The 26,762-nt window shown below is 38.6% G+C and overlaps 1 protein-coding gene across 3 annotated transcripts; it reads left to right on the plus strand.

The window, feature by feature from the left end:
- The first annotated feature begins 974 nt into the window (after window positions 1-974).
- On the plus strand, window positions 975-25,371 carry TOPBP1 (DNA topoisomerase II binding protein 1). 3 transcript variants are annotated; one of them, XM_054815880.1, is made up of 28 exons: window positions 975-1,017; window positions 1,410-1,497; window positions 2,085-2,219; window positions 2,805-2,948; window positions 3,742-3,923; window positions 4,062-4,255; window positions 5,061-5,240; window positions 6,263-6,432; window positions 6,964-7,127; window positions 7,633-7,880; window positions 8,158-8,477; window positions 9,284-9,456; window positions 10,469-10,680; window positions 11,965-12,254; window positions 13,289-13,462; window positions 14,526-14,635; window positions 15,801-15,924; window positions 16,280-16,429; window positions 16,874-16,982; window positions 17,547-17,739; window positions 18,560-18,786; window positions 19,928-20,091; window positions 21,032-21,146; window positions 21,663-21,826; window positions 22,732-22,872; window positions 24,046-24,135; window positions 24,601-24,762; window positions 25,131-25,371. In XM_054815880.1, the coding sequence occupies exons 2-28, from the start codon at window positions 1,417-1,419 to the stop codon at window positions 25,272-25,274; spliced, it is 4,560 nt and encodes a 1,519-aa protein (XP_054671855.1). In that variant the 5' UTR covers window positions 975-1,017; window positions 1,410-1,416; the 3' UTR covers window positions 25,275-25,371. The 3 variants fall into 3 exon arrangements, with proteins under 3 accessions (XP_054671855.1, XP_054671856.1, XP_054671859.1); XM_054815881.1 differs by having other exon boundaries at window positions 1,013-1,136; XM_054815884.1 differs by lacking the exons at window positions 975-1,017; window positions 24,046-24,135; window positions 24,601-24,762; window positions 25,131-25,371 and having other exon boundaries at window positions 1,028-1,497; window positions 21,663-21,830; window positions 22,736-22,869.
- The last annotated feature ends 1,391 nt before the right edge of the window (window positions 25,372-26,762 follow it).

The following is a 26,762-nucleotide window of genomic DNA, read 5'->3' on the forward strand; positions in this document are numbered from 1 at the left end:
GTTTTGCATGCACTCACGTTGTCTGGATTCCAGCCTGGATTCTGCTCTCGAAGGAGAGCATTTGACATTCCTGTGCATAGCTTGGAAGTTACAAGAAAATACATTCCCTACCATGTTTCCTTTGGAAAGACGGTAAGGATTGAAACTTTGATGGAAATGGGATGCTCACACTTTCAACCTCTCCCAGACCCCAGCAGCTGTAATAGTCCCCCCCTTATCACCCCCCAGCAGAAGTCAGCAGCCCCAAGACTATTCCAAGTGAGCCCCCTTGATGGACTTAGGGGTTTTTTGGACAGTAGATGCCAAGCGTGGGGCACACCAGGGCAAGGGAAGCAGCCGTTCTTTTCACCTCCTACGGCAACAACAATTTCCAGACCACAGACAAGTCTCCTCCAGCTTACTGCTCACTAAGGCCCGCCTGGGCACCCTGCCGTCTTCAACTGCGCACTGGCCCACCACTGCCACACTAGGGGCCTAAAGCTCAGGGGACGCGCTTTAGTGGTGAACTTGGCAGTGTTAGGTTAACAGTTGCACTTGATGATCTTAAAGGTCTTTTCCAACCAAAACGATTCTGATTCTGTGACTGCACTGACAAGTAAATCAGGTGCGATATGCCGCAGGGACGGACACGCCAGCGGGAGGAGGACGCCGGACACGCTCGCCCGTTACTCACCACAGACCACCACACACGGCCGCGCGCCATCGCCGCCCTCACGATGGCGCGAGCGCCGACACGACCGCAGCGAGCGAGCGGGGAGGCGGAGCGACAGGCCCCGCGCGCCCTCAGCGAACTCCTTCCCCCGCTCAACAGCACCTCCAACAGGCAGACCACGAGAACGCACGCGCAACTTGCGTAACGACGTGAAATCCACCGTCACCGGCGGCGCGTGCGCCTTCCTCACTCTCTCACGCCCCACCCCGCCTGCTGGAGGCCACGCCCCCACCCTCTCGGGCCCTCCCTGCGCCTGCGCAGTGCGAGAGTCGCCACTTTCCCGCCCGCTGTGGAGGTGCCCGGTGGTGGGTGTGGGGTTTGGGCCTTGTCCTGCCTGGAGGTCGGGGTAGCGGTGCGGGGTTAAACCGGCAGCGCCGAGCATCCGCTACGCAGCAGGGACCAGTGGGTGCGCGGGAGATATGAGGTGGGAGCATCGGGCGGCAGTAGGGCCCCGGCCTGAGGAGGAGGAGGCTCTGTGGGGAAGAGGACTCCCGGTGGGCCCGGTCTTCCCCACCTGTCTCCGGCGGAAGTCGGCGCCGAGGCTGGGCGGTGTGGGGCAGGCCCACGGGCCGTCGGGGGCAGGGACAGGGACGAGAGGGGTTCCGCAGCTCCTGAATGTGGGCAGTGAGCCACTGTCATAGCGCGGTTCCGGGCTGTGCCGAAAATGACAGGACGCTTACTGGGTTTTGCTTCTCAGGTAAAGGATGAAGGGTAGTAAGGAGCCATTTTTTGTGAAGTTCATAAAGTCTTCCGGGAACTCAGAGTATTTTTTTAAAGCTCTTGAGGTGAGTTGGTTTGATCACTTTTCTCAGTGAGCTTGGTGAATTATTTAATTAATATTTCTCATTTCTGTGGTTGACTTAGCTGTAGCTTCTATGTATACATTTGGAAATAAGGCTGTTTCTGTAAGAGAGATGTTTAGTGTTGAATAAAGTTTGTTGAACAAGAACAATTTTATTGAAGAAATTACTTCTTGAACAAGAAATAATCATAATTTCAAAACCTATTGACATTTAGTGAAGTGACACGTAGCTTGGAATAGCTGGGTGGCGGTTACTCATTTAAGCACTAAGTAGACTTAGGAAGAACACTGGATTGTTTTCCACCTTGAGAGGTTGGTGGGAGCTAAAGGGTCCATATGGCAAGATCAGGTCCTGAAAGTTTGTATGATGAGCATTTAAGTTTATTGTGAAGACTTGGGGGAATGAGGGGGATGCCCGTGATGTATTGAAGCCCTTCTGCCAATATACTGTTGCATGGTAGCTTTGTTGTGAGTTGTTTCGAGTAGATGTACTTGTGTAGTTTCCATAGGATTGGCTACTTGTGATTTGTTAATTAAGTAAATGTTGTTGTGTGCACTGTTTTCCTGTAGTCTATAAAAGAATTTCAGTCAGAAGAACATCTCCAGATCATTGAGGAAGAAACAGCACTCAATATAAAAGAAAATGACAAATCACTTTACATTTGTGATCCTTTTAGAGGTGGTGTTTTCCATCATCTCAAAAAGGTATGTGACTCATCAACTTATTTCTAGCTGTATTCTGTTGTTTCTAGAAGCGCTCATATCCATACTTACACTCTCAATGTTCTCTCTTTTTGTAATGAATATAGCACTATGAAGTATTCACAATAAAATCTTTAAAACTACAGTGCATCTTGTTTTTAGGGAAGAAGATGACTAGCAAAACATAACTATTTTGAAGCACGTGGAAAAATAAGTAGTATGATCAGTTCTGATTCTGCTGGAGTTGCTAAACTGGCTCTCACTTTTTTTTTTTTTTCCTCCCGAATAACATGATTTTGTTTGACCTGCAAGGAATTTTCCAGCAGGCAAAGATAGACTGGCTGGAATTCTATGGCATGTTAGCTATAGCATCTGCTACTTTTACTGGGACCAGAAGACCTACAAGGATTGTACTGAAATTCCGCAGCAGAAAATAAAACCAAAACTGTCCACTACCTGGAGATGCGAGAGGAGGACAGACCAAGGGCCCTGCCTTCCTCAGGATTCAGGGACAAGGAAAGCCTTCCTATACCAGTGTACCTTTGGCTAATTTTCTTTATTGTTTTTTCTCCTGTTCTTTTATCGCAGCTTGGTTGTAGAATTGTTGGACCACAGGTAGTCCTGTACTGCATGCAGTCCCAGCAATGTGTCCCAAGAGCTGAGTATCCTGTGTACAATATGACCATGGCCGATGTAACAGTATCCTGTACCAGCCTTGAAAAAGATGTTAGGGTAATGTGTTGTACATAATGGATTGTTTAGCTGATTTTCTATGACATTTGCTTCAGATGGTTCATTACTAAGGCGTCAGTTGTACTGTACATAAGTCTAACTGTGCCTGTGTCGAGATATATCTAGTCTTTCTACAGTTTGTAGACCATGTATTGTTTATGTAGAGAGTTGTATGGAGAAAGAGTCTTATAAGTATATATAGTATATAAACATGTATGTAGCGGTGTATCTATACACGCACAGGTATATATTGTATAAGCATGTAAGATTTCCTATTAATATAGGAGTAAACGTATGGTTTATGGATTTTTTATTAACTGATCAGATCACGTATCTTGCTAGTTTGTCTGCAGCTATAATGCTACAGAAAACATGCTCTGTTTCTAGTTACTCAAAACTATATGGTAAAGATGTAATATCCAGTCAGCTATGGTTTAAATAATTTATCTTAGAAGTTTACTTTTTGTTTATTCTGACATCTCTTTCTACTTCATACTACCTAAAATGGCAACCATCTGTAATTTTTTACTCACACAGTTTAACTGTAGTATTTTTATTAAGGGAATGTATTATGTTCAGCTTATCATAAATGCAGATGAAATGGAAATGGTACTTGATGGTTTTTATGGCTTCCACATATATCCATTTTGTATTTTTGAACAGATTTTTAGGAGAAACCATGGACTATTGAAATCTATGATTTTGTTTTTCAAGGTGAACGTGAGTGTGATGGTGTGATGGAGGTTGTTTCTTTTTTCTTGGTAATTTTCTATTTTTTTTTTTCCCCACACAGGAAGAAGTTCATAAATATGTGCAGATGATGGGTGGACGTGTGTACAGAGAGCTCAATGTGTCAGTAACTCATCTTATAGCTGGAGAAGTTGGCAGCAAGAAATACTTAGTAGCTGCTTCTCTGAAAAAACCTATTTTGCTTCCTTCTTGGGTTAAGACACTGTGGGATAAGTCTCAGCAAAGGTATAAAGAAAAACCAAAACAAAACTTATTGTTTTGGGGACTGGTAATACTTATGGTGATGCAGACTACTTTCTTTTTCTGTATTTTACTTGGAAGAAAAATAGCTTTATTTCTTTTTTCTCTCTTTCATTCCTTTAGCATAATGAGATACACTGATGTTAACATGGAAGACTATGCTTGTCCTGTGTTCCTTGGCTGTACAATTTGTGTAACTGGCTTAAGTAGCTCAGACAGGAAAGAAGTCCAGCGCCTCACTGCTGTGCACGGTGGGCAATATACAGGGCAGCTCAAGATGAATGAATGTACTCACCTCATAGTTCAAGAGCCAAAAGGTAGAACTTACAGAGTAAATCTTGTTTTCACTTCTTGAGTTTAAGTAGTGTAAATATGCATAAGGGTTTGAACTGTCTCTGTGTCTGCTTCAGTGTTGCTCTTACTACTTCTGTTTAAGGAATCACTGTTGATGGGAAAGAGTAACACAGGGCACCCTTACTTTGCACTAAAGGCATGAGAAAGAGAACAAAAGAAGAAAAAAAACCCAGAGACTCTGATGGTACAGAATCCTAGAGGGGATGGAAGAATAAAGAAAAACTTAAGTTTTTGGGAGAGCTGGATAGGACTTAATTTATATGCTGATTAAGTTTGGATTGTGGACTAGTGTTTTTGTAACTGATCTATTCTTTGTACCTTCTGAACTCCCTACTAAGACTAAATGCAATCTCCCTTTCTTCCCTTTCGGGAAGGTGAAAGGGTTGTAGTTTTATTGTGAGAAGAATGGAAAGGTGGGTTTATTTTCCCGATTTGTTTCCCTTTCCCTATGGAGAACTATCCTGTGACTTTTTAAACTTTTTTTTTTAATGCTTGAAAGCTTTAAAGCCTTTTTTTTGTTGTTGTTGGTTTTTTGGTGCCCTGTCATACTCTACCCATGAACTAGTCAGCAATTAGATTTTTTGCTTTAACTTTAAATAAGAATAAATATCAACTTATCAGAAGGGTCCAAGATAACACAATTTGCACGTTGAAATCAGTTATTTGAATTTTTAAATTTTCTTAATGTCCAGCCATCTTTCAGTGATCACTGCATGAAGCATTAGCCTTTTAGTAACTTGTGGTTTTTATTTTGTTTGCATTTCAAAGGTCAGAAGTATGCATGTGCTAAAAAGTGGAATGTGCACTGTGTGTCTGTGCAGTGGTTTTCTGACAGCATTGAGAAAGGCTTCTGTCAGGATGAGACAATATATAGAATAGAGGCTGGATCAAAACTGAGTAATACACCCAGTACGTCAACACCTACAAATCATGCCAGCAAAACCAATAGTAAGTAAGACCTTTTAAAATATATTTAAGTAAGGTAGGAAACATTCGTAGTAAGGAGGAAGAACTGTTTCGAATTAGTAGCGTGCTGCTTGCTTTTGCAATGCTGGTTGGGCAGTTTGGGTTCTGATTCTGCTTATGCTTAAAACACAACAGATTACTTTTATGCACATTGAATGTTCCAACATGTATAGACTTAAAACATGAATAATTGTTTGAAAAGTAAACTTGAATTAGGCGTATGATTGTCTGCTTAATAATCAGTGGTGTATATCTCTTAAGTCCTAAAAAAAGCACAACTGTTCATACATTTGTAGTTTAAAACAAGTGTCTGTTATGAATTTAATCTTACAGCAGTCTCAGGGGGAAAACAAATGCTGATTTTTTTTTTTTTATTATTATTTCTTTTCTTCATATATTTGTTTTTATTTACTCCATGCTATTAACAGAAGGAAAGTTAAAAGCATTTTGTAAACAAACATGGTAGCATGAAAGATGCAGCCAGCTTTAAATGTGTCTTTCCCAACATCTGTTACTGACTACTACAGGAAATCACTGAACAGGAACACTGGGTTAGTACTACCAACAGAACACTGGGAATTCAAGTTAGGTATTAGGGAAACTGCATTTAACTCTCTTAAATCACTAAGCTTCATGTTGATTTCTCTTTATTACAGAGAGATCTGTCTATTTTTAAAAGTATTTCTCATAGGTAGTTGCAACACTGGAATAAGAGCTTTGAAAACCGGGCTCATTAGCTGCTATCTCATAGATGACATCCATCTGGGAATAAACAGAAGGTGCATAAGCACTCCTGGTAGTAAGACCATCCTTAATCTATGTGTAAATAAAACCCTTGGTTTAACCAAGGTTATACTTACCCAGTACTTTTTATTCTTCAGACTTTACATTTCCTTCTAGCACAACAAAATCATATTTGGCGGGTTTGTATTTTGTTCAGTGAAGCAGTGGGGAGAGATGAGCCAAAACTAATGCATCTTTTTTAATTTTAATTTTGTTTAAAGATCATACCCTTTCGGACGTCAGCCACATTTCCAATATCAATTTGAGTGGTGTTAATGAAACTGCATGTAGTTCTGCTATGAGCAGCAGACTGGATCCTTTTCCTGATGAGCTGGAAAACTTGGATATAAGTTCATTTCAAGCCCCTGAAGATTTGTTAGATGGCTGTCGAGTATGTTTAACAATGTATACTTTGAAATGTTCAGTCTTACCCTGTGGAAGCAGCTAGGTTGAAGTACTGGCAGTTGCTGCTTGAGGAAATTATTGTTTCCATGGTCAGTAGTAAATGCCAGATTTATTTTGTGTCCACATGCTGTAGCTTGCGTGTGTGTCTACGTATATGTGTGTGTATAATTGTATTAAATATATAGTATAAATATAGAATTACATATTTATAGGCGTATATATCTAAACACTGTAGTGAATGGATTCTAGAATTTGTGTGTGGTGTTGGGTGGGATTTTTGTTGTTGTATGACTTTGGGCGTTCATTCCATTAGTAAATATTGAAGTTTTGCTAGATTAATTTGCAAAAATGAATTAATCCCATTCTAAACGCATAAGTTCTTTGCTGCTTCTCAGAAGCTGTACCACTAGTTTCTGTGTTTTACAGCAGTCAAAAGAAATTATACCAAAATATTTTACTTTATTTTTTTCTTCTTTTTTTTAAAAAAACCCTTTATTGTTGTTCCTTCTGTTTGTAGATCTATCTGTGTGGCTTTGGTGGCAGGAAGCTGGACAAGATGAGAAGGCTTATTAATTGCGGTGGTGGTGTTCGGTTTAATCAACTTAATGAAGATGTTACCCATGTCATTTTGGGGGAAAATAATGACGAGCTGAAACACTTTTTGGACAAGACAGCTCACAGGTTCTGATAACTATATTGCTTAAAATCTACTTCCACCACCGAGTAAACAGGAAAACATGTATTGATTTGAAAATCCTAAGTAGCTCTTGACTTAAATGAGAAGACTTACAGCTGATATTCATAAGCACTCATGTGCTCTTGAATACTGTAGTTCTTTGGGTAGCCATGGGTCACCTCAGTGAATAGCAAAACAAGTATTCTTACTGGTAAAAAGAGGTGTTAACATGTATTTGTTAATACATGGAGGAGGAAGGATTTGGCAGTGGTGGATAAAATTTACATTATAGAAAATAAGTATGAAATTTTGTCCTCTAAGAGTGAAAGAATGAAAAAAAAAAAAACCAACAAAAAAACCCCTTGATGTTTGTAAAGTGCCCAAAGCTTGCGTAGTATTGGAGTTACAAACTTAAGGTGTGTGTGTATATATTAGTATTTGCAGAGCGGGAAAGAAGAATCACAGTTCTGAAATCTGCTGTAACTTGTTTGTGTACACTTTATTTTATAGGCCTCATGTAGTGACAGCAAAATGGTTGCTGGACTCATTTAGTAAAGGTTATCTACATCCAGTGGAGCAATATATCCCTCTAAACTACCATCTGTTAGAGAACCCAATTTTGGAGCAACCTAGAATGAAGTCAATTCTTCCCAAAAATAACAATCTATTGAAGAAAGAAGCTGTGAACATTATAAAGCACCAGAAAGCTGATGAAGATGACTTCCTCTCTCAATATGTAAATAATGAATCTACATTAGGTATGTTCTAGACTCACCATACCATAGAAGGTTTAACTGCTCATAATTGGCATTTGAGTTTTGCAGTTTGCTTATTAGAAAGCTAGCCACATCTAGTATATTAACTTCTATATTGTGTTTTACAAATCAAATTTAAACAGGCCTATATAGAGCAGTTTTTAACAAATACCTGGCTGAAAACAGCAGAATACTGTCATTTCTTCATGAAACTACTTTGAGTTGTCTTTGATGTTCTTGTCAAGCAATTACTATGGTTCGTTGGTTGTTTTCCTTTCAGATGAAGTTGAAAAACTAACATCCGGAACCTTCAATGATGTTACTCACTTGACTGTTCAAGAAGAGAATCAATCTTCCATCTGTAATGGTTCTTTGGGAGAGTCTTCTGCACTGGCTGAAGGAGGCTTATTTGTCAGAAAGAGATTTCTTCTTTTGGGTTTTGGTGACGAGGATGAGTCCTGCATTGCAGATATTATAAAGGAGAATGCTGGGAAAATTCTGCCACTGCAAAGCAGAACCATTGCAGACTATGCTGTGGTACCTTTATTGGGGTGCACGGTGAAGCCGACTGTTGGTGATGTTGTCACAAATACATGGCTGGTAAGGGAGTTACACTTTCAGTTTCACTAGTAAACAGGTATCTATATTAGAAATATGTCTTGCCAGAATGCAGAGTTACCAGTGGCTTTAAATGTAGGTAAGATACTGAGAGATTAGCCTCGTTTCATTTGAAATGTACTAAATGAAAGCATGCATTAAAGCCTCTGTCTGCATCTGTAAGGTTTCTTTTATCTGTTTCACTTCATTTTCTACAAGCTTTTTAAGTAGGACTTCATTGTCATGACTCAAAGGCTTCTTATATGAGAGTCTGACAGCATTCTATCTAAATTATTAGTGGTAGCTCCTTCTACAATTCATTATTATTTAATTTGACATCTTTGTGTTTACTTTTTCTTGTTTCGTGCTTTTTACAACTTTTTAACTTGTGGCAGAAAAGCAAGTCTGCTTTATAGCTCAAAGTCAAAAAATATTAACCATATTTGCCAAGAGCAGGCATATGATGTAGTCTAAACTGCTGTTAGTATTTTTCAGTACTAGGTAACTTTCTGTGAACAAATCTATACAAACCCTCAGATCATGCCTTGAACTACTGTAAGGGAGTCTCCAGGATTAGAAGAGTAGTAACTGAAAAGTTCTGAATAGTGCCTCAGTATGTCAAACCTGACAAAATGATTTAGAAAAGAATTTATCTGATTCAATGGGAAATAATTTGTCTTAGATGTAACAACGGAAACAGGATTGCTTGTTGTTGAATCCATAAATGCTGTCATACAGTTGTTGAAATATTATTGGCTTTGTTGCTATTTGGCTTGATTTGTATTTTTATCTCTTTCACCTTCTTTAAGATAACATGTGTGGAACAGCAGCTCATTTTAGATCCCCAGTCCAATCCACTTTTCACACCGGTCCCAATAATGGAAGGAGTTTCCCCTCTGGAAGATTGTGTTCTTTCTTTTAGCCAGTTCATTGGTGCAGAGAGAGACTCCCTGGTTTATCTGGCAGAACTGCTAGGAGCAAGGTATGTCTCCTGTTACCGTTTCTTCTTGTTCGTGGACAGCCAGCATGATGAAATCCATTATGCATTTAATTTCTTCTTTTACAGGAGTAACTAATATTAGAGTTAAAGCTGTTTTGGATTCTATTAATTTGCAAAACCTAGTGCTGAAACAATGAGAGTGTTATGTAGATCTTTTATTTTTTTTCCTCTCTTTTAGAGAAATTTAGTCAGTATTCACACATCCTAATTTCTACCAGAATACGCCCAGTCTCATATTTCCCAATGACTGAGTCTCAGTAACTTTTTGCTCTTCTGTAGAACAGACCAAAACCAGTCAGTTTTTCAGATGTCAGGCCTTCTGAGTTGCTCTTCAGTTGTCCAGGAGTGGGCCATTGTTCCTCTTCTTTAATACTATCTGGTTCAGCCACGTAACCAGTGATAATGCACCATTTCTTTGGAGTTAGGATGGTGAATTATTTGCTCCCAATTCATCAGGATCTTTAAAAAACATTAAGAAAAACATGTTTAGTCATGAAGTGGCAAAATTGTACAGCTTACAGTATCATTTGATTTGATTTGTTGTCTGAACTAAATTCTTTGCCGGTGAGTTCTCAGTCCTGCTGTCTTCTTGGAAGATTGGGTCCTTGATGATAAGAGGAAAAACTGTAATATAAAGAAAACTATTGTTCATTTGGAAATGATGTTTTTTGGCTCCAGAAGGGAGTCCAGCCTGTCCCATTAATCTAGCAGAAGAATGTTAAACCCAGTGTATGATTTGGAAATGGGATATGTAAGGATTTCTGGAGTATGAGAAATGTTATAATGTTATGTTTTCAATACTGATAGAAGTAAAACATTACTGTGACCTTTTTTCTTGTAGCTGTAGGTTAGGCTGTAAAGTGCAAAGTGGATGGCCTTAGATAATTCTAATGGTTCTTTTTTCTGTTGCTTGAATACATTTTATAAGAGTATAAACATGCCCTAGATTAATTTTATTTATGACTAAATTAATGTTTTATTAATGTAATTTTAGAGTCCAAGAATTCTTTGTGCGGAAAGCAAATGCAAAAAAGGGAATGTTTGCCAGTACCCATCTCGTGGTGAGAGAACCGGATGGTTCCAAGTACGAAGCTGCGAAGCGGTGGAATTTGCCAGCAGTCACTGTAGCTTGGCTTTTGCAGTCTGCAAGGACAGGAAAGAGAGCAGATGAAAGCAAGTTCTTGGTTGAAAATGCAGAGGCTGAAGGTTAGTTATTAGCGAGTTAGGTAATATGATTGTGTCATGGTACTGTTCATTCATGATAAAGAAGGCCGGTATGAATTTTTTTTCGTAACACCTTTGAAGTATTAGAGTTAAAGGATATTTTTCAAAGTATTTTTTCTATTTTTTTTTTCTGCTGTCGAGTCATGATTATAGAAATGATACTGTGTGTTTGCTGCAAGTCTCTTGGAGCTAGTGGAATCTCGTGGCTATCAGTCAGTTGGGAATCAAGCTCAGTGTCCTGGCTTTGTCCTTTTTGACACATATGCTGCTCTGTAGATTGCATGAGAATTGATGATGGGTCCAGCTTAGAACTTCATACTTGTTAGTCTGCAATGACATGATGCCCCTCTGTTCAGTCCTTCATGCCTACTTCATCTTCTGATGCTTCTGCTCCTTTTCCAGTTATTTCACACCTTTTATTTGGCAATATTTCTTCCATATTAAGATGCAGACTACAGTGATTTAATACTGAATGTTAGCAGACCTGTTTTACCAGTGCCCTTGTGAATTAATTATATGGGTCACTAAGAGGATGAAAGGTATGTTGTTGGCATAGGCATGCCTTATCTGTATATTACATTTTTAAGGAAAAAAGTGGGGAGGGGCAAGGGAAATGAGCAGTAAAGTGTAAAAGCAGTTCTTGTTCTAATCTCTTTGAGCTGTAAAGATGATGACTCGTGCTTATCTATAAGTGTTTATGATGGATAAGCTTTAAGGACTTACTCCTGGCTGAATCTTGGTCCTATTAATCCACAGGCATAAGGGAGTGGAAGTGTACATAGTGTCCTAAAGAGGTGTGATTCTGAGTCATGAATACAAAAGAAATTTTGTGTTGTATGGGAAGTAAGGAGCTAGGGATGAGGAGTTACCCTTAATTTTGAAAGGGAAAGATTTGTTGTGTATTACATCTTTTTTTCTTGGATTTGTATTTTGATAGTTGTTGTATGACATATGCGAGCTATACAGGTATGTGTGCAAACAGTGTGACCAGATCAGGGGTTGCTCACTCTTTTTTCAGAGACTTGGGGTCGAGCTCAGTACCAATGTAATTTAAACTAAGTAGTTAACTGGAAGAGAAACTTAAGATACTGGCTTTTAAAACATAATCACTTTAGAGCATTTATTGGGGGGGGTATGAATTACTTTTTTTAGAGAAGGAAAGGTCAGATGAACTTTCAGTTCTTGTTTAAATAAAAGTGTATGCGAGATCTGTGTTCAAAAGAAAAGTCAGATTGCTAGTTTATGTTTTCTTTGTTTCTTTTAAAGATAAGGAGAGTTCCAATACTCAGCTTAGCAAGACACCAGCAACTGTTAAATCTCCTGATTCAGAACAACCTACTTATCTCCTTGAAGCTGGAAAAAAAACAGCTGTGACCCCTCTTGATATCAACAGGTTCCAAAGTAAAGCTTTCCAAGCTGTAATCTCACATCATATTGGGAAGACAACCCCTCTTGCGCAAGGGGGAGTGCCACAGAAAGAACCATCTTTACATCTTGATACACCATCAAAATTTCTTTCCAAAGACAAGCTATTCAAGCCTTCTTTTGATGTAAAGGTGATTATCTTTTTAGTCTGTAGAGCCAGTAGGGTTAAAGATGTGCATAAAATTAAAAACAGCACAGAAACCTGTGTTTACCCTTTTTTTATGCTGTTAACATACAGACTTCCATTTTTAATGAAGCCAGGAAAACTGGCTCTGTTTTATTTATATTTATTTCTAGCTAATGACCTATGGTCTAAATTTATTGACTAGTAGATGCTGTGATGTCTTGAACAAAGCTTCTTTGTGCTTATTGTATCGTATGCTCATGTGTTCTGTACCTCACAGTACACAATCTGTTCTTTACATCTAAAGACTGAGAAATGTAACAAGAAGGCTTATAACTGGTCCAGATATTTGGAAACAACAGTTTGCTTGTTTTGTGGTGAAATGCTACTTTAATGACATCTTTTAATATATAACAGCTTTATAGGAATTGCAAAACTATTATTGCAAATGGAAAAATGCATTGGGGTTTTGGGTTCATTGTCTTATTCTGAAGGCGACAAAAGGCTAGAAAAACTACTACTCTTAGGAACAGAGAAACCTCTTACACTTGGCGCGTATCTGTGCTCGAATAGCTCTTGAATGACTCGCGTGTGCTTTGGAAGGTTTCTGTACCAAAATTTCACTTTTTTTTTTTTTTTTAAAAAGGGTAGTAGGAAACTTGATGTTTTAAAGGTGCAGATAGAATCATATGCAACTCTTGTGGAAGGAGGTATTAGTAAATTAAAGTAATTGGTTGGGATTAGGAATACCTGGGTTTGGCCACTGGCTTTTCCATTGAGGGCAATTTTCATTGATGGCAGTGAAAAGAGAGATTAATAATCTAGCTTCTTCCTGTTTTGCTCATGCAGACTCTAAGATTGGCGTTGTCATGTACTGCTTTTGTACAGTCGTACCACAGTTGCACTTGCTAGCTGCTACTGTACTACACCATCCTGGTTTAGGATTATGAAATCTTACTATAGACTATATTTGTGAAACTTGCACTTGAATGAGAATTTTGTAATGCGTTTGTGAAAGTCAGTTGTTTCTTTTTTTGGTAGGATGCTCTGGCAGCTTTGGAAACTCCAGGAGGTCCTGATCAAAAAACTAGGAAAATGAGCACACCTCTCTCTGAAGTCATCAGCAGAAACTTGAAATTGGCACTGGCAAACAGCACAAGGCATACAGTAGCTCTTACTGCCAGCCCACAGTTGACCGCTGCACAACCAGAAGTGGTAGGAAATTTTGGTTTTGAGTTTCTGGAGCATAGGCTTAATTAAGAAAATACTGTATCTTTTGTGATTTAAGTTACAAAGGACTTTTTGAATTGTGCTTTGTGATCTATTTGAATAGAAGTCAATGTGATTACGCATGTTTCAGTGACAATTAAAGGAAGTTAAGATGAAAGTTTCCTTCTGGAAGGCAAAGAATTCTAAAACCTTTTTCTATTGTCTGTACTACTGTCTTGACTATTAAGCAGTTGCTAAGTAAAGGCACATAAATATGTACCAATTTAGACTTTGTAGTATTGATATCAGAGAATTTCATCACATTTAAGAAATTCCTAGGCTTCAGATGAGCAGGATTAAATATTTAGTCTTGGACGAAAGTTAGGAATTCTTTTTTCATGCATGTGTCGTCTTTTCTTGTCTTCCTCTGTAACGTGCTGCTCTTCTGCTACTAGGGAAGCACAAGATGTGATCAGTTGCTTACCCCCTTACAAAGACATGTTATGTTATCCTTTCTTGTAGTCATCTTGCCTCTTCAGTCTAATCTACGTTAGTGAGAGAAACTAGGGAAAAAAAGTAGGAGGAAAGGGAGCGTTTACGTATTTCTTGCCATGTGAAGTACACTGTTTGCTGTAGAGGAAGGGCAAGAAAGCTAATGGCCTTCAGCAAGGGAAGGCTATCACTTTTTTTTTTTTTTTTGGTAGCTCCTTATTCTTACTTTTTTCACTCCAGTACAATGAAATAATTCTGTGGCGTCAGGTTTGATAATTCCCGAATTTCAGTGTTCAGGAAGTGCTCAGCCTGTGATGGAGGGAACGGAATGTGTTCCGGGGAGACTGGCTGAGAGTGAATCTTTTGTCTTTGGATTCCTAGTGCATGGAATGATAATAGTGCTGGGGTTTGACCATGGAGTTTGGGAACAGCAAAAATTGAGAAAATGCGGTTATCTTAGTTTTGTTGTTATTGCATATTTTACTATCTGCCACACTAAATATTTAAGTATTTTTCATATTGATGCAGAAACTTTCCAAACATGACGCTCTTGTTTTTATGCATGCTGCTTTAACAGGAAGAAGAGCCCAAGCCTCTAGCTGATGTTGTCATATATGTCAGTAAAAAACTTAGTAAGAAGCAAAGTGAACTGAATGCAGTAGCAGCTTCTCTTGGGGCAGACTACAGGTATCAACTGATAGAAGCTTCTAAGCTACTGCACTGATGTGATTCTAATAAATATGAGTCTTTGCATTCTAATATGTTTTATGTACATGACCTTTTGCTATAGCTAAACATTAGATTTCACCATCTTAAACAATTTCTATTGCAAAATAAGGCCATCTGCTTTGAATGTGAAATAAGGCCATCTTTCCCCACCACATCCCCAGTTTCTGTGTTCTTGATAAGTCTGTATTGGAAAGACTGTTTATCCTAAAGTCTTCCTGAATTGTGGAATCTTTTTTTTTTCTTCTCTTCTCTTTTGAAGAAAACTATGGAACATATTTAGCTTTTGGGTAGTTTAAAATTTGCTTTATATTTTAGATTTTGAGTCTGCTCTGAGTATGTGCGTGTTTCTCCCTGGCTCAAAACTAATTATTTTGCAAATCGTAAGCATGGCTAAGTTAGCGTGCTTAGAAAAACTTAGGAAAAATAGGTTGTCATGAAGAGAGATTACAAACTAATGTTTGTGATTTAAGACAGGATTCTGCTCCCACTAAATCTGATATATATATTTTGTTCCTGACTTCTATAGTAAGTGTTATTCGTGGTGTGGATGAGGAAGTTCATAGAATCATAAAATGGTTTGGGTTGGAAGGGACCTTAAAGATCATCTAGTTGCCCTTATGTTTGGTAGTAGCTTAGAAGTGCTGAAGATATTTGCATTAGGTAATGAATACTAGGTGTTTTTTAATTGGTTTAAATGTTAAATCCTGCATTTTGTTTATTTTGAGCTTTGAGGATCAATGTTTCACTTGCAGCTCAATATGTTAACAAAAGGAAAAGCACTCTCATCCTGGGTCACACCTTAGGTTCAGAAACTGATCTCAAATTCCACTTACTTAAATAAAACCAAAGAACTAAAGCAAAACCGCTCCTCTTCCATATGTTTATCAGATTTAGTTTTGTTTACTTCAGGAATGCTTTCAAAAGACATTGAAGGTGTTCTGTCCTGAAACTGAATGCTGTCTTTTTTTGATGAAGAAAGTGGGCTCATTGCCTATTTAGGCATAACAAAATAGGCAAAACAATATTTTAACATGCTCAAGGGATAGGACAATTTCTGAGCTGGATTTCTGATACTTTTTGATAGAATTATTATCTTCAAGTTGTATTTCATTTTCTTTTCTAGATGGTGCTTTGATGAAACAGTAACACACTTCATCTACAAGGGAGGACAAAATGACAACAATAAGGAGTACAAATCCGTTAAAGAACGGGGTATACATATTGTTTCAGAACACTGGCTTTTAGAGGTATGGAGCTTGCTTTGTTCCCTTATTAAAAGTGAAGGGAAATGGAGGCTTCAGACCAGTTATATAGCAGTGGATTTTCTGTTTGCATTTATACTGCACATGTATAGGAACTGATGTCTCGCATCCTGCTTTGAATTTATAAATTGAGTGATCAGTTTTCACTGATGTACTTTTACCTTGTTCTCCATGAGGAGAAAAGAAATTCTCTTCCATTGAACACTTTTGCTACATTTTCTCTTGTGTAAAGTACTTCTTTTGATGGTGTTTTTATTATACTTTTCCTGTGTTTAGATGTGAAATTTCTTTTATCTCAATCAGTTTCTCATCTTTGTTATGTTAACTGATGTTATTACAGAGTGCCCAAGAATATAAACGACTTCCTGAATCTCTCTTTCCTCACACTTACAATCCCAAAATGAGCCTGGACATCAGTGCAGTGCAAGATGTCAGGCTCTCCTCCTCCAGTAAACTTCAATCAACTGGAAAACCAGCAGAGGAAGATGAGGTATAATGTGTGATATAAACGAATGTTCTATGAAGCGATTTGGATTCAGTTAACTTAATTGTTATATTAACACATTAATAAAAAAATTTGAGGCTTAGTCAGTGATGCCCTGAATCAAGTTTAGCTAGTAACTAATAGTAGCTGTTGCAGATGTTCCTTAAGGTTTTTCTGCATTTGTAATATTCCTCTTCTCGGATGATGGAGGGAAACACAGGCGTTTCAGGATTAAAAGTGCTTTCCAAATTTGAAATTATGTTGGTCCAGTCTTTGCTTTTTTTTTTAATGAGATTCAAGGTGTGAACTTGCCTTAGTAGACATTTAGACTGCAGAATAGGTGTTGTCATTGATGCTGCTGTTCACTGTTTTACTGTCATTGCAGTAGCAGAAAAGTTAGATTTGCTTTAAGGCAAGATTAATAATTCTACTCATCTTCATTGTTTATAGATTATTCCAGTGGACGAAGATGATGCTGAAGATGATGCAACTACTGACCAAATAAAGGAAACAGTCACTACAGGGGAAGAACAAATTGTAACAAGTGAACCCAAAGGAGGTAAATGTAAATCACTGTTTTCAAAACAGTTGTGGAACATCAAACTATGAATATAAGCCCTTTACAAAGATCTGGAAGCTTTAGATACCATATTTATATACCAGTCGAGTACAGCTAGCCTTTATTGTTGCTGGATGAGAGGAAAAGGTTTTACTCTATTTTAAAGGCTTTGACAGCCCAGAAGAAAATCATGATCATGCATTGCAAATTATGTAATTGATGTTTCTTTGTTTTTTAAACACTGAAGTTTGTCTTTAACATGACAAATCACTGTTTTAGAGTATAGCTTTTTTGCTACGTAAATAAATGTGTTACGAGAGAATTGTGAAAAAGTTAGATCATGCGAGCAAATTCGGAAGTGAACCAAATGGATATTTCTCCTTGTGTCCAGGAATAGGTGACTCGGGGCATACATAGTTTTCCTAGGTATTTTTTTCGCAGATATCTTTTCCTCTCCTTAATGTATTGTCCCAGAGAGGTGTGGGGGAAAGTTGACTGGAATTTCAGTTACTTTTCACTTGTTACAATATAACAGTCTTGATCTTATGAGTTTTCTTCCTTAAGTTTTAACCCAAGCACTAGAAATGAGGGAGAACTTCCAAAGGCAGCTGCAGGAGCTCATGTCTGCCACATCGCTAGTGAAACCACAAGGGCAAAGAGGTTCCCTTTCAAGGAACAGTTTTGATGGTTCTCCAACCACTCCCGATAGCACACGATCTGTGCGAAATGGCCGCAGTAGGGTCTTGGAAGCTCTAAGGTATTGACTTGTGTTTCAAAGTATCTTATTTTGTCCTCCCTGTGCATACTTAGACATTCATTGAAACATGAATAGGTCTCCAGGGTTTTCAGATGTATTGTCTTTCTCTAATGTACTTAACTTGCATCTCTTGCAATTTGGAATCTTTAACTGGACATGCTAGATAAAGTCAGGATGTTATCTTAATCCATAGTGGATTAATCCATAATCTTTTGTTTTTCAAAAAAATCACAGAATAGTATGATCGCTTTTTAGTTTTGAATTGCATTATACCAACTGATTTCTTTCTCTTCAAATTAATTAGTGTTCTTACAGATTTTGAAGAAAGTAATGCTGCAATATTTCAGTACATGTTATATACAAGTAGTAGATATTCCTGCAAAGCACCTCTATGAATGTTTCTCTTGCTGTTTTTTCTCTCTAAACAGAGAATAGGATTTGAACTCTAACAATGCTGAGCTACAGTGAGAAAGTAATTGAAACCCTGCAAAATTTTTCCTTTAGCTTGGTGTTTATTTGAAAATTAACAGGTTCAATAAAGAGTAGAGTACACTGATTTTGGAATAATTTATCAATATGCCACACAAAAACATTTACTGATGTTTTGATTGCCTTTTTTCAGCCATGCTGACACAGGCTCACAAAGCCACGCTGCTGAAGTTGCTTTTGTACTGAAATTTTCCCCTTTTCCAGCCATAGTTTCTAATAATGAGGTCACTTGGATGCTATAGTTGATGTCATCATTAACACATTGCCTTCTAGTGTGGTAGTAGTCTTTAAAACAAATGAATATTTAAGGTGTCTGTGCTTTTTTCCTTAGGCAATCCCGTCAGGCGCTCACAGATATAAACACAGAGCCATCCCAGAGTGAGCAGATCATCTGGGACGATCCTACTGCGAGGGAAGAGAGAGCAAGACTTGTCAGCAACTTTCAGTGGCCTAATAGTCCTTCCCAGTACACTGAGCAAGCTCAGAGTAACACCAATAAGAACATGGATGAGCCTGCCTCCAAAGGAGCTTTAGCTGATGTAGAGATTGCTGGTATAGGTAAAATCAGACATACAATATCCTTGTTTTTTGCTACAGCATCTGTTTGATCTTTGGGACTTTTAAAATACTGTAATGTTTGAATTCTATTTAAAAAAAGAAAAGGGAAAAGAAAAGGGAAAAGAAAAGGGAAAAGAAAAGGGAAAAGAAAAGTGAGCACTGTTGGCCTTTCTTGAATGCCAAAACCACAATTTTACATCTTTGAGCTCCATGATGTGGTGGTGTTTTTTAAAGAGAAGTTTTCCTATATATTTGCCATTTGTGGTCAAACATCACGGCAGTGCTTGTCTAAAAGTAGTCTGCATCAACTTTAAGAAATCTTTCAAAACTTTTTTTTTTGGAACCACAGCTGGTTTCCAGGTAACAATTCAGGTAGATATAGTGGAATTCAAATGGGAATACCAGTAGCAAAATCTTCTTAATTGTAGTGGAAATATTCATAGGTGAAATATGGAGATATAGGAAAAAGATAATCAATGAGCCCAAAAAACAGATGTGTCGGAGCTGACGACGGATGTGCTTAAGTCACAATTTAGTGAAGATACTGTATTTATCTTCCCTGATCTTTTTGAAGTTTTTAGGACTAAAGAAGGAACATACTTATGTTTTTTCATCTGTTTTTTGCTTTCTTCCCATTTCTGCCTCCTGAGAGATAGCAGAAGGCTTTATTTCCTCTCCCCCGCTGCCTCCCTATTGCCCCCAACTCCTTCCCTCAATCTATTTATAGAGTTTCTGGTTGCGGCAACACTCTTCCTGAAAATTGACCCTGTCCTAGAGGAGGTTGAAGAAAATTAGCTAAATGCATTCAATTGATTTTTTGGTTCAACTGAATCAGTGCAGTTTAGCCAAAGAAATTAGGCCATTTGAGGTTTTCGGGTGGGTTTTTTGGGTTTGTTTTTTTTTTTTTTAAAGCAAGGTATCCAGGGACATGAGTCTGCAATATTGCAATTGGTCATTTGTGGTATATGGAAGAGCATCTTTATGAAAGGCAATAGTGAAATGTAACTATATGTTGTAGAAGCAGTTGTGTTTTGTCCTTTTAGGATAGCTACTTTTTTTTTATAATTTTTTTTTATTTTTTACTTTATCAATAATTATATTCAGCCAAAGAAAGTCATGCAACAATGCTTTACTTTCACAGCTGTTCCTGAGGCTGGGGATGGAGATTTGATTGAAGGTCTAAAGAATCCTGTATGTAGAGATCCTGAAACACTGATAAAAGATCATTTGATCCCCACTCCGCAGGCCCCCAGCATTGCTTTCCCACTGGCTAACCCTCCTGTGGCACCACAGCCAAAAGAAAAGGTTTGTCATATAAAGCAATACTTATGATGATTTGTGTTCTGAGAGATGTAGTGACGATTTAAGAAGTTTTGAACTTGATGGTAAATATAAAATAGCTGAATGTCTTCATTTAAAATCTTGAAGTGGATTACTTTTGTGCAGTTAAATTTCTCTTTCCCCCTTTCTTTGAGATTTTGAGCAAACAATGTTTGCTCAAATAAATAAAGCTTGTTTGTTCAGGCAAGTAAAGCTTTTTGTCCTGTTAGTTCCTGCTGGAATGCTGAGGTAGGCTTTGGGGTGGAGAGTTACTGTGTGTGTTACTTGGAACTCCTCCAGCCGTGTTAGGATGATAGGAAAAAGGTTATGCCTTTGTTTCCTTGGTGGTATCTGGAATTTATGTTTAGGTACAAACAGAAAATTATTTTTCTGCCAAAAACCTGGTTTAAAATTCTACTATTTTATAATAAACTTGGAAGGGGCTAGGAAAATGAGCTTTTAGTCTTTTACCCATAGTGTATCACTTGGTGCTCAAACTTTCAGCAGCTATGTGTCTTCAGAGGCATCATGTGTCATGTTAGTAAATAAGCTGTGGTGGAAATGCATAAAGGCCCTCAAAGTTATAGAAGGTCTGAATGAATGAGGCAGTGTGATAGATGGATGATGATTTTCTTCATGTGTTCAACTTGGCATTCAGTGGATGTGCATGAAGGATTAGTTTTTATGACAGATTGATTCAGTTGTGCCCTGAAGAAAAGGGGAATCAAGAGGATGTTAAGCAGGAGCCTAACGTTGATTTGATAAGATCCAAGCTTTTTGTCAAGTGATTGACAAGTTTGGTTCTGCTTTTCCTGGCTAAAAGAAAACCTAATATAAAAATAACCCAGAATGTTTGGCAGAGAAATAGTCAGCTGTCAACCTAATCTTTCTGTCATATTTTCAAAATCTGTTACTGTATTTCCAGGCTGTTACAGAAGATGAGAAGGCTGATGAAGAACCAGAAAAACACTGTAAATTTCAGCTGTCTTCTCTTAATCCTCAAGAAAGATTTGATTACTGCCATCTGATTGAGGAATTAGGTACCAGATATTTGTGAAATGCAAAGAATAATACGTGTCTGTATCTGTCTGGTCAGCTGTGGCTTGTTGAGAAAAAGAAAGGGCTTCTGTTAATGACTCATCAGATTTGAGGTCTCAAATTTATGGCTTTCTTTGCTATCATTATTATTATGTGAGCGATCAGCTTTGCCATAAAACAGCAATGGTTTTGTCTTCTGGCAGTTTTATTTTAGCTGTCTCCACAACAGCCTCATTCTTTACTGTTGCGAGTGCCCAGGATCTGCTGTCCTCTGGTGTCTCTCTCATTCCTGTCTGTGTTACAGTGGCACTTTATTTTTATGAGAGCCACTCTTTCCTGGCTGCTTCTCCTTCCTTGCCAGCTTCTGCCCATGTCATTTCAATGATAATACTTTCAGTGTAAATTTGAGTTAAGTATATTTTTATCTGAATTCAAGTAATTCTCACTTTGAGTTGATCCTTTCTGTGGTACAGCATGACCCCTAAATAATTTCAATCAAATTCATTCTTCAATTCAAGGTGGAATAGTACTTGAGAAACAGTGTTTTGATCCAAGTTGCACACACATTGTTGTGGGACATCCTCTTCGAAATGAAAAATTCTTGGCTTCAATGGCAGCTGGAAAGTGGGTGCTTCATCGTTCCTACCTGGAGGCATGTAGAGGAGCTGGCTGCTTTGTTCAGGCATGTGACCTCATTATTGAGAAATGAGCATGTTGTACCTTTTCACATTTCTTTTTATTTTGCACTACCAGGAAAGGACTTAAACTGCTAATTGGTCTTGAGAGGTTACGGTGCCCGAGCCTTGGGAGTTTGAGAGGATCCAAAGTCTGAGAAATTTTTGGCAAGCTTTTGTCTGAAAACTAGTCCTGGACCAAACTCCTGGTATAGGATAAATGAAATACCTGTACTTTTTTATAGTTGCTTCTGAAAATTGAAGCTTGAGTACATTTTGGTAAATTTTCAATCATATCAGCTAAATTTAGGTGGCTCTTTTTACACCAGGAATTGAATCTTTATCCTTTCAATAAATGAACATATAGTAGTTTTAAATAGTCCAACTCTATAACCATGTGCATAAACATTTTTGAACACTATCTCTTCCAACTCCTCACCTCCCTAACCATTATTTCACAGTTCTCCTGGGTCTAGCAGTTCTTTTACATTGACCAGGCTAACTTTAAAATAATACCTGTAGACTGGTTCATATCTCTGTGCATCAAAACCAACTTTCATTGTTTTGGAAGACACTACAGAAACGTAGAGTTGATGGTGTCCAGAGTAGTGAGTTGCTTTGCCCTGCCGTTGAATTCCATTGTAGATAACTGCAGGAGGAATCCAGTTGTATACGTGACTTGATGTCACAGAAAACATGAGTTGATTTAGGTAAATATGTGCAATTAAGAGCCATATCTAATTTTACTTAGAGTTGTTCTGGCCAGATAAAATCAATATATAAAGCTAGAGTGAGTTGGGATTTGTTCTGGGTTTGGTTTTTGGTTTTGGTTTTTGTGGGGTTTTTTAAATTTATTTTTCAGCTGGTAAAGTTGACAGGACTACTTTGTAATTCAAGCTTATGATTGTTCTAGGAAGAAGATTACGAGTGGGGAAGTAATTCCATACTTAATGTTTTGCCTGGAATCAATGTAAACCAGAAGAAACTAGCACTTGCAGCCATGAGGTGGAGGAAAAAAATTCATAAAGGGAGGCAAGAAACTGGTATTGTTGAGGTACGGTATTGTTGAGGTATTTAGGTACTCATGCAATGTAAGTTGTACAGTATGAGCGGACAGGACAGGGATTGTCACCAAGAAACTCAGAAACTTAACTGGCAGGGAAAGGTTCTCTGCCTTGTTATTAAGAACAAAATGGCTTATCTGGATATATTCTAGTTAAGTAATTTTGTTTTTAAAAAACTTTTAGTGGTAGTATATTAAAAGTCTTAATCTTCTCCTGAACCATTGTTCATGTTTCGCAAAGCTGGAATGTGGCTCCTTAAGTATGAAACATCCCGCAGCTAGGAAGATGATTACGTTCAGAGCTCTGACTGGGGGGCTAGCCTAACTTGGCTTTCCTGGGAAACCACAACTGATACTTGCAGTAACAGAAGTCCTGTGCTGTGCCGTATAGGTGATTAGCTATAGCTCTCTGGACAGCATTTTTACACCTCTAGTAGTGAGCATACTGTTGTGCTTTGAACAGGGCACAAGTTTAGACTTTTCCTAAAGCACCTTCCTTGATTTTTATGGTGCAAGTTCCATAGTATTTCAGTGAGATTTTTGAAAGTGGGACTTGGGTTCCCCAAAGCCTTTTACCTCCTGTCTCAAATCAGGCATTGCAGTTGAGTATTCATTGAAAGGTAGAAATACTGCTGATGTTTCAATCGCTTCAGGATAAGTCTTGGCTTGCATATATTTTACAATAACCTTTTTAAAATGAATGCTTGTTACAAATCCTCTGTAGCCCTTGCCTACTTGGAAACCACAGGAGGCAACCAGTTGGCCCTAGGTGCCATTACTGTAACGGAGTAGATAATGTAGTGCATGTGGTTGGGGGAAATGTTGTTTCCAAGTAACTGTTTCTCTTAAGATGTGTTTCTGTAGATGAGTATCTGGTGTTCTGGAAAAAATAGTCCTTGCCAAGGGTCTTTTTGTAGATGTGTTTGCCCATCTTGCTATGCAGGTGAAAGGGCTTGGTGACAAGCTGCCTGACTGTACAGTGTTGGCCCAATAGTTGTATGTTCTGTGGGTTTTTTTTCTGCCATTTATACTTAAAGACAAAACGAGGTGATAGCAAATCTTTGCATGATGGATATTCCCAAAGAGGGCGAATTATAGATCCATTAAGTATTTGTACTTTTTTAATATCAACATACTTTTGCCTAAATTGAGTCTTTTATCTAGGGAGCTTTCAGTGGCTGGAAAGTGATCCTGAATGTTGATCAAACCAAGGAAGCAGGATTCAGGCGCCTTCTTCAGTCAGGAGGAGCAAAAGTATGTAGAGTTTTTGGAAAAAAAAAAATGTATGTATGTTTCGGGGGTGGTTTTTTTTCCTACTTCTTTCTGTTAAACTCTATGCTGGGCGTTTTCCATGTGAGTAAAAGGTCTTAACTAACAAAATTGCTTACACAGGATAGCTGAGACATGGTCAAAGGGTGGGAGGAAAAAGCTATGTCATCTTCGTTTTGCAAGTGGTCAGGCAGAGCAGCTTGTCTGAGGTCACACAAGTCAGTAGTGCTGGTGGGAAGTGAGGATAGAATTTCTGTGCCCTGCTCTGATGAGAAGGATCACCCTTCTTGAAAGGTACGTGATGGTACAGAATGCAGCTGCAAACAGTATTTTATTTCCCATTGGTTTGCTGGTTAATTTGATGAGTGCAATTACAGGTCATGAACTGCATTTGTCATGGGGAAGAAACAAAAGTAAACTCATTTTTGTCTCTTGTGTTTTAATCTGTAGGTGTTTTCTGGTCATTCTGTGTCTCTCTTTAAAGAAGCAACTCATCTCTTTGCTGACTTCAGTAAGCTGAAGCCGGACGCCACCAGGGTTAATGTAGCAGAGGCAGCCGCCCAAGGAGTGAACTGCCTGAAACCAGAGTACATCGCTGACTACCTCATCCAGGTGTGCACGCCTGTGGGTGCTCTGGGGAGTGCTCCCCCCTACCCTACAGGAGGATGGGGCAGGCCCCTCGCCTCCAGCAGCCCCAGCCACCTGGAGCCTCTGAAAGGGACTGCTGCTCTACAGGTTATGTGCCTCCTTTGCCAGGAATTGTGGCCACAAGTGCCTATGCTGAGTATTTTGATCCGTGGCTGTAAATTTTAATTGCTATAACATGACTTTTTCTAGTTCTGGCAGTGGGATCTGTTGCAGGGTGTAGGTGTGCAGCATTTGGTTTGTTATTTTCAATTTTAGAAAAATATTGAGCTGTTTCTTCCTTCTCAGAAGCTTCTTGAGCTAAACCACTTTTTTTTTTTCTTCCTCTATTGAAGGATCCACCTCCCCCAATGGAGTCTTACTGCTTGCCAGAAGCTGAATCTTACTTTCAGAATAACACAGAACTTGGAACTGGACTATCACAGAAAAGAAAAGCACTGGGAGAAATGAACAGAGTCAAGCGATCCAGAATACACTGAGCGAATTTCATGCTTTTGATTTGTACATTTTTAAAATTCATATTTATATTTTTTCATTCTCGCCATAAAAATTAAAAGCTTTGAGTTTCACTTCTAATTTGTCCTGAGCTTAAAACAACTTTACAGTAATACTCATAGGAAATATTGCTTTGGTTACCTGTACCATCTAAAAATATGGCAAGATCTCATCCAAAATATACTGTCTCCAAAATGGCCTAATTGTCCCGCTAATCATTTTGTTTAGGGACACCATTGTATAATAATAGCTAAGAAATACTTTGTGAGATGCTTATCACATCTTTTATCTGTGTGTTGTGGGGAAATACCAGCTGATAGAAAGGCTGTTGCATTTCCCACACAGTAATGGACTTAGGTTTTACATGGATTTTTCCTCTTTTGGTATTTTTCTATTGGTGGGGGAAAAGGAAAACAGACAAAAAGAACAACTGGCTTGTAAATTTTGGTACTAATAGTGGGTGTAATAAATTATTTCTATAAAACAGAGGTGGCTGTTGAGGTGCTGCCATTCTGAGTGCTAATGAATCTGTTCAGCAAACATAGACCCAACTCTTTGACAAGAGGTCAGGTTTGTCTGACCACGCTCCCTGTTTGAGCCTGAGGCAGGAACCAGAGGCAGAACAAAGACGTTAGTTTCCAGCAGCTGGAAATGTTCTTAGTCAGACAACCACAATGTTTGACAAACTGTTTGACCTTTTAGTAGCTATGGGGTCTGGGTCTCTATTTACTGAACTTACTGTGAGTTGCACTGTGTTAGGCTAGGTGAAAGTGTGCTTATGAAATCCAAAGAGCTGTATTTAAGCAGCTAGAATTGCTGCAGCCTATTTGAACAGAAAAGCACAACATCCAGTTGCACAGGACCGGTGGAGTTGTCTGGGGAAATATATGTAACATCTTTAAAGTCTGTTTAGTTTACCTCTGTATTGTTTTGAAAGGGGGGTGTATTCTTTAATTTTCTAGCTGCTGAATACTGTGTTTTATAGGAAGTCTTTGCATCAGTATCAGTTGCAGATAGAAGACAGGAGGAGCCACAAGCACCAAAGCCCTGTGCAATCTTGGAGAATCTTGCTGCTGGGGGGGAAGGGACAAGGGACCTGAGCTGTGTGAGTCTCCAGGTGAGAGAACAGGAATGCAGCTTGGCTTTGCTTTGGGCTTCTGCTTCCTGTGGCACTGCAGTGGATGTTTTTGTCAGTGAGCTCTGCAAACACGCTGTCAGGATGACCTGAAGGAGGTGTCAGGAAGGACTGAAAGATGCCAATGAATGTGAAGGATTTGATTCTTATTGAAAAAAGCAAATCTGTGCCCCTGTCAGTGGGAGCTTAGGCTGTAGCAAGATTGCTATGGTGAGTTGCAGAGACTGCAGTCTTACCACCTGCTTTGCTTTTCTTGATCTTAACAGCTTGATGCTATTTGTGGATGTCAAGTATTTCTGACTTGCTCCAAGTCCACATACTGAAAATAATGCTGCTA

This window comes from Grus americana, chromosome 2, assembly GCF_028858705.1.
Source record: "Grus americana isolate bGruAme1 chromosome 2, bGruAme1.mat, whole genome shotgun sequence".
NCBI classification, from domain to species: Eukaryota; Metazoa; Chordata; class Aves; order Gruiformes; family Gruidae; genus Grus; species Grus americana.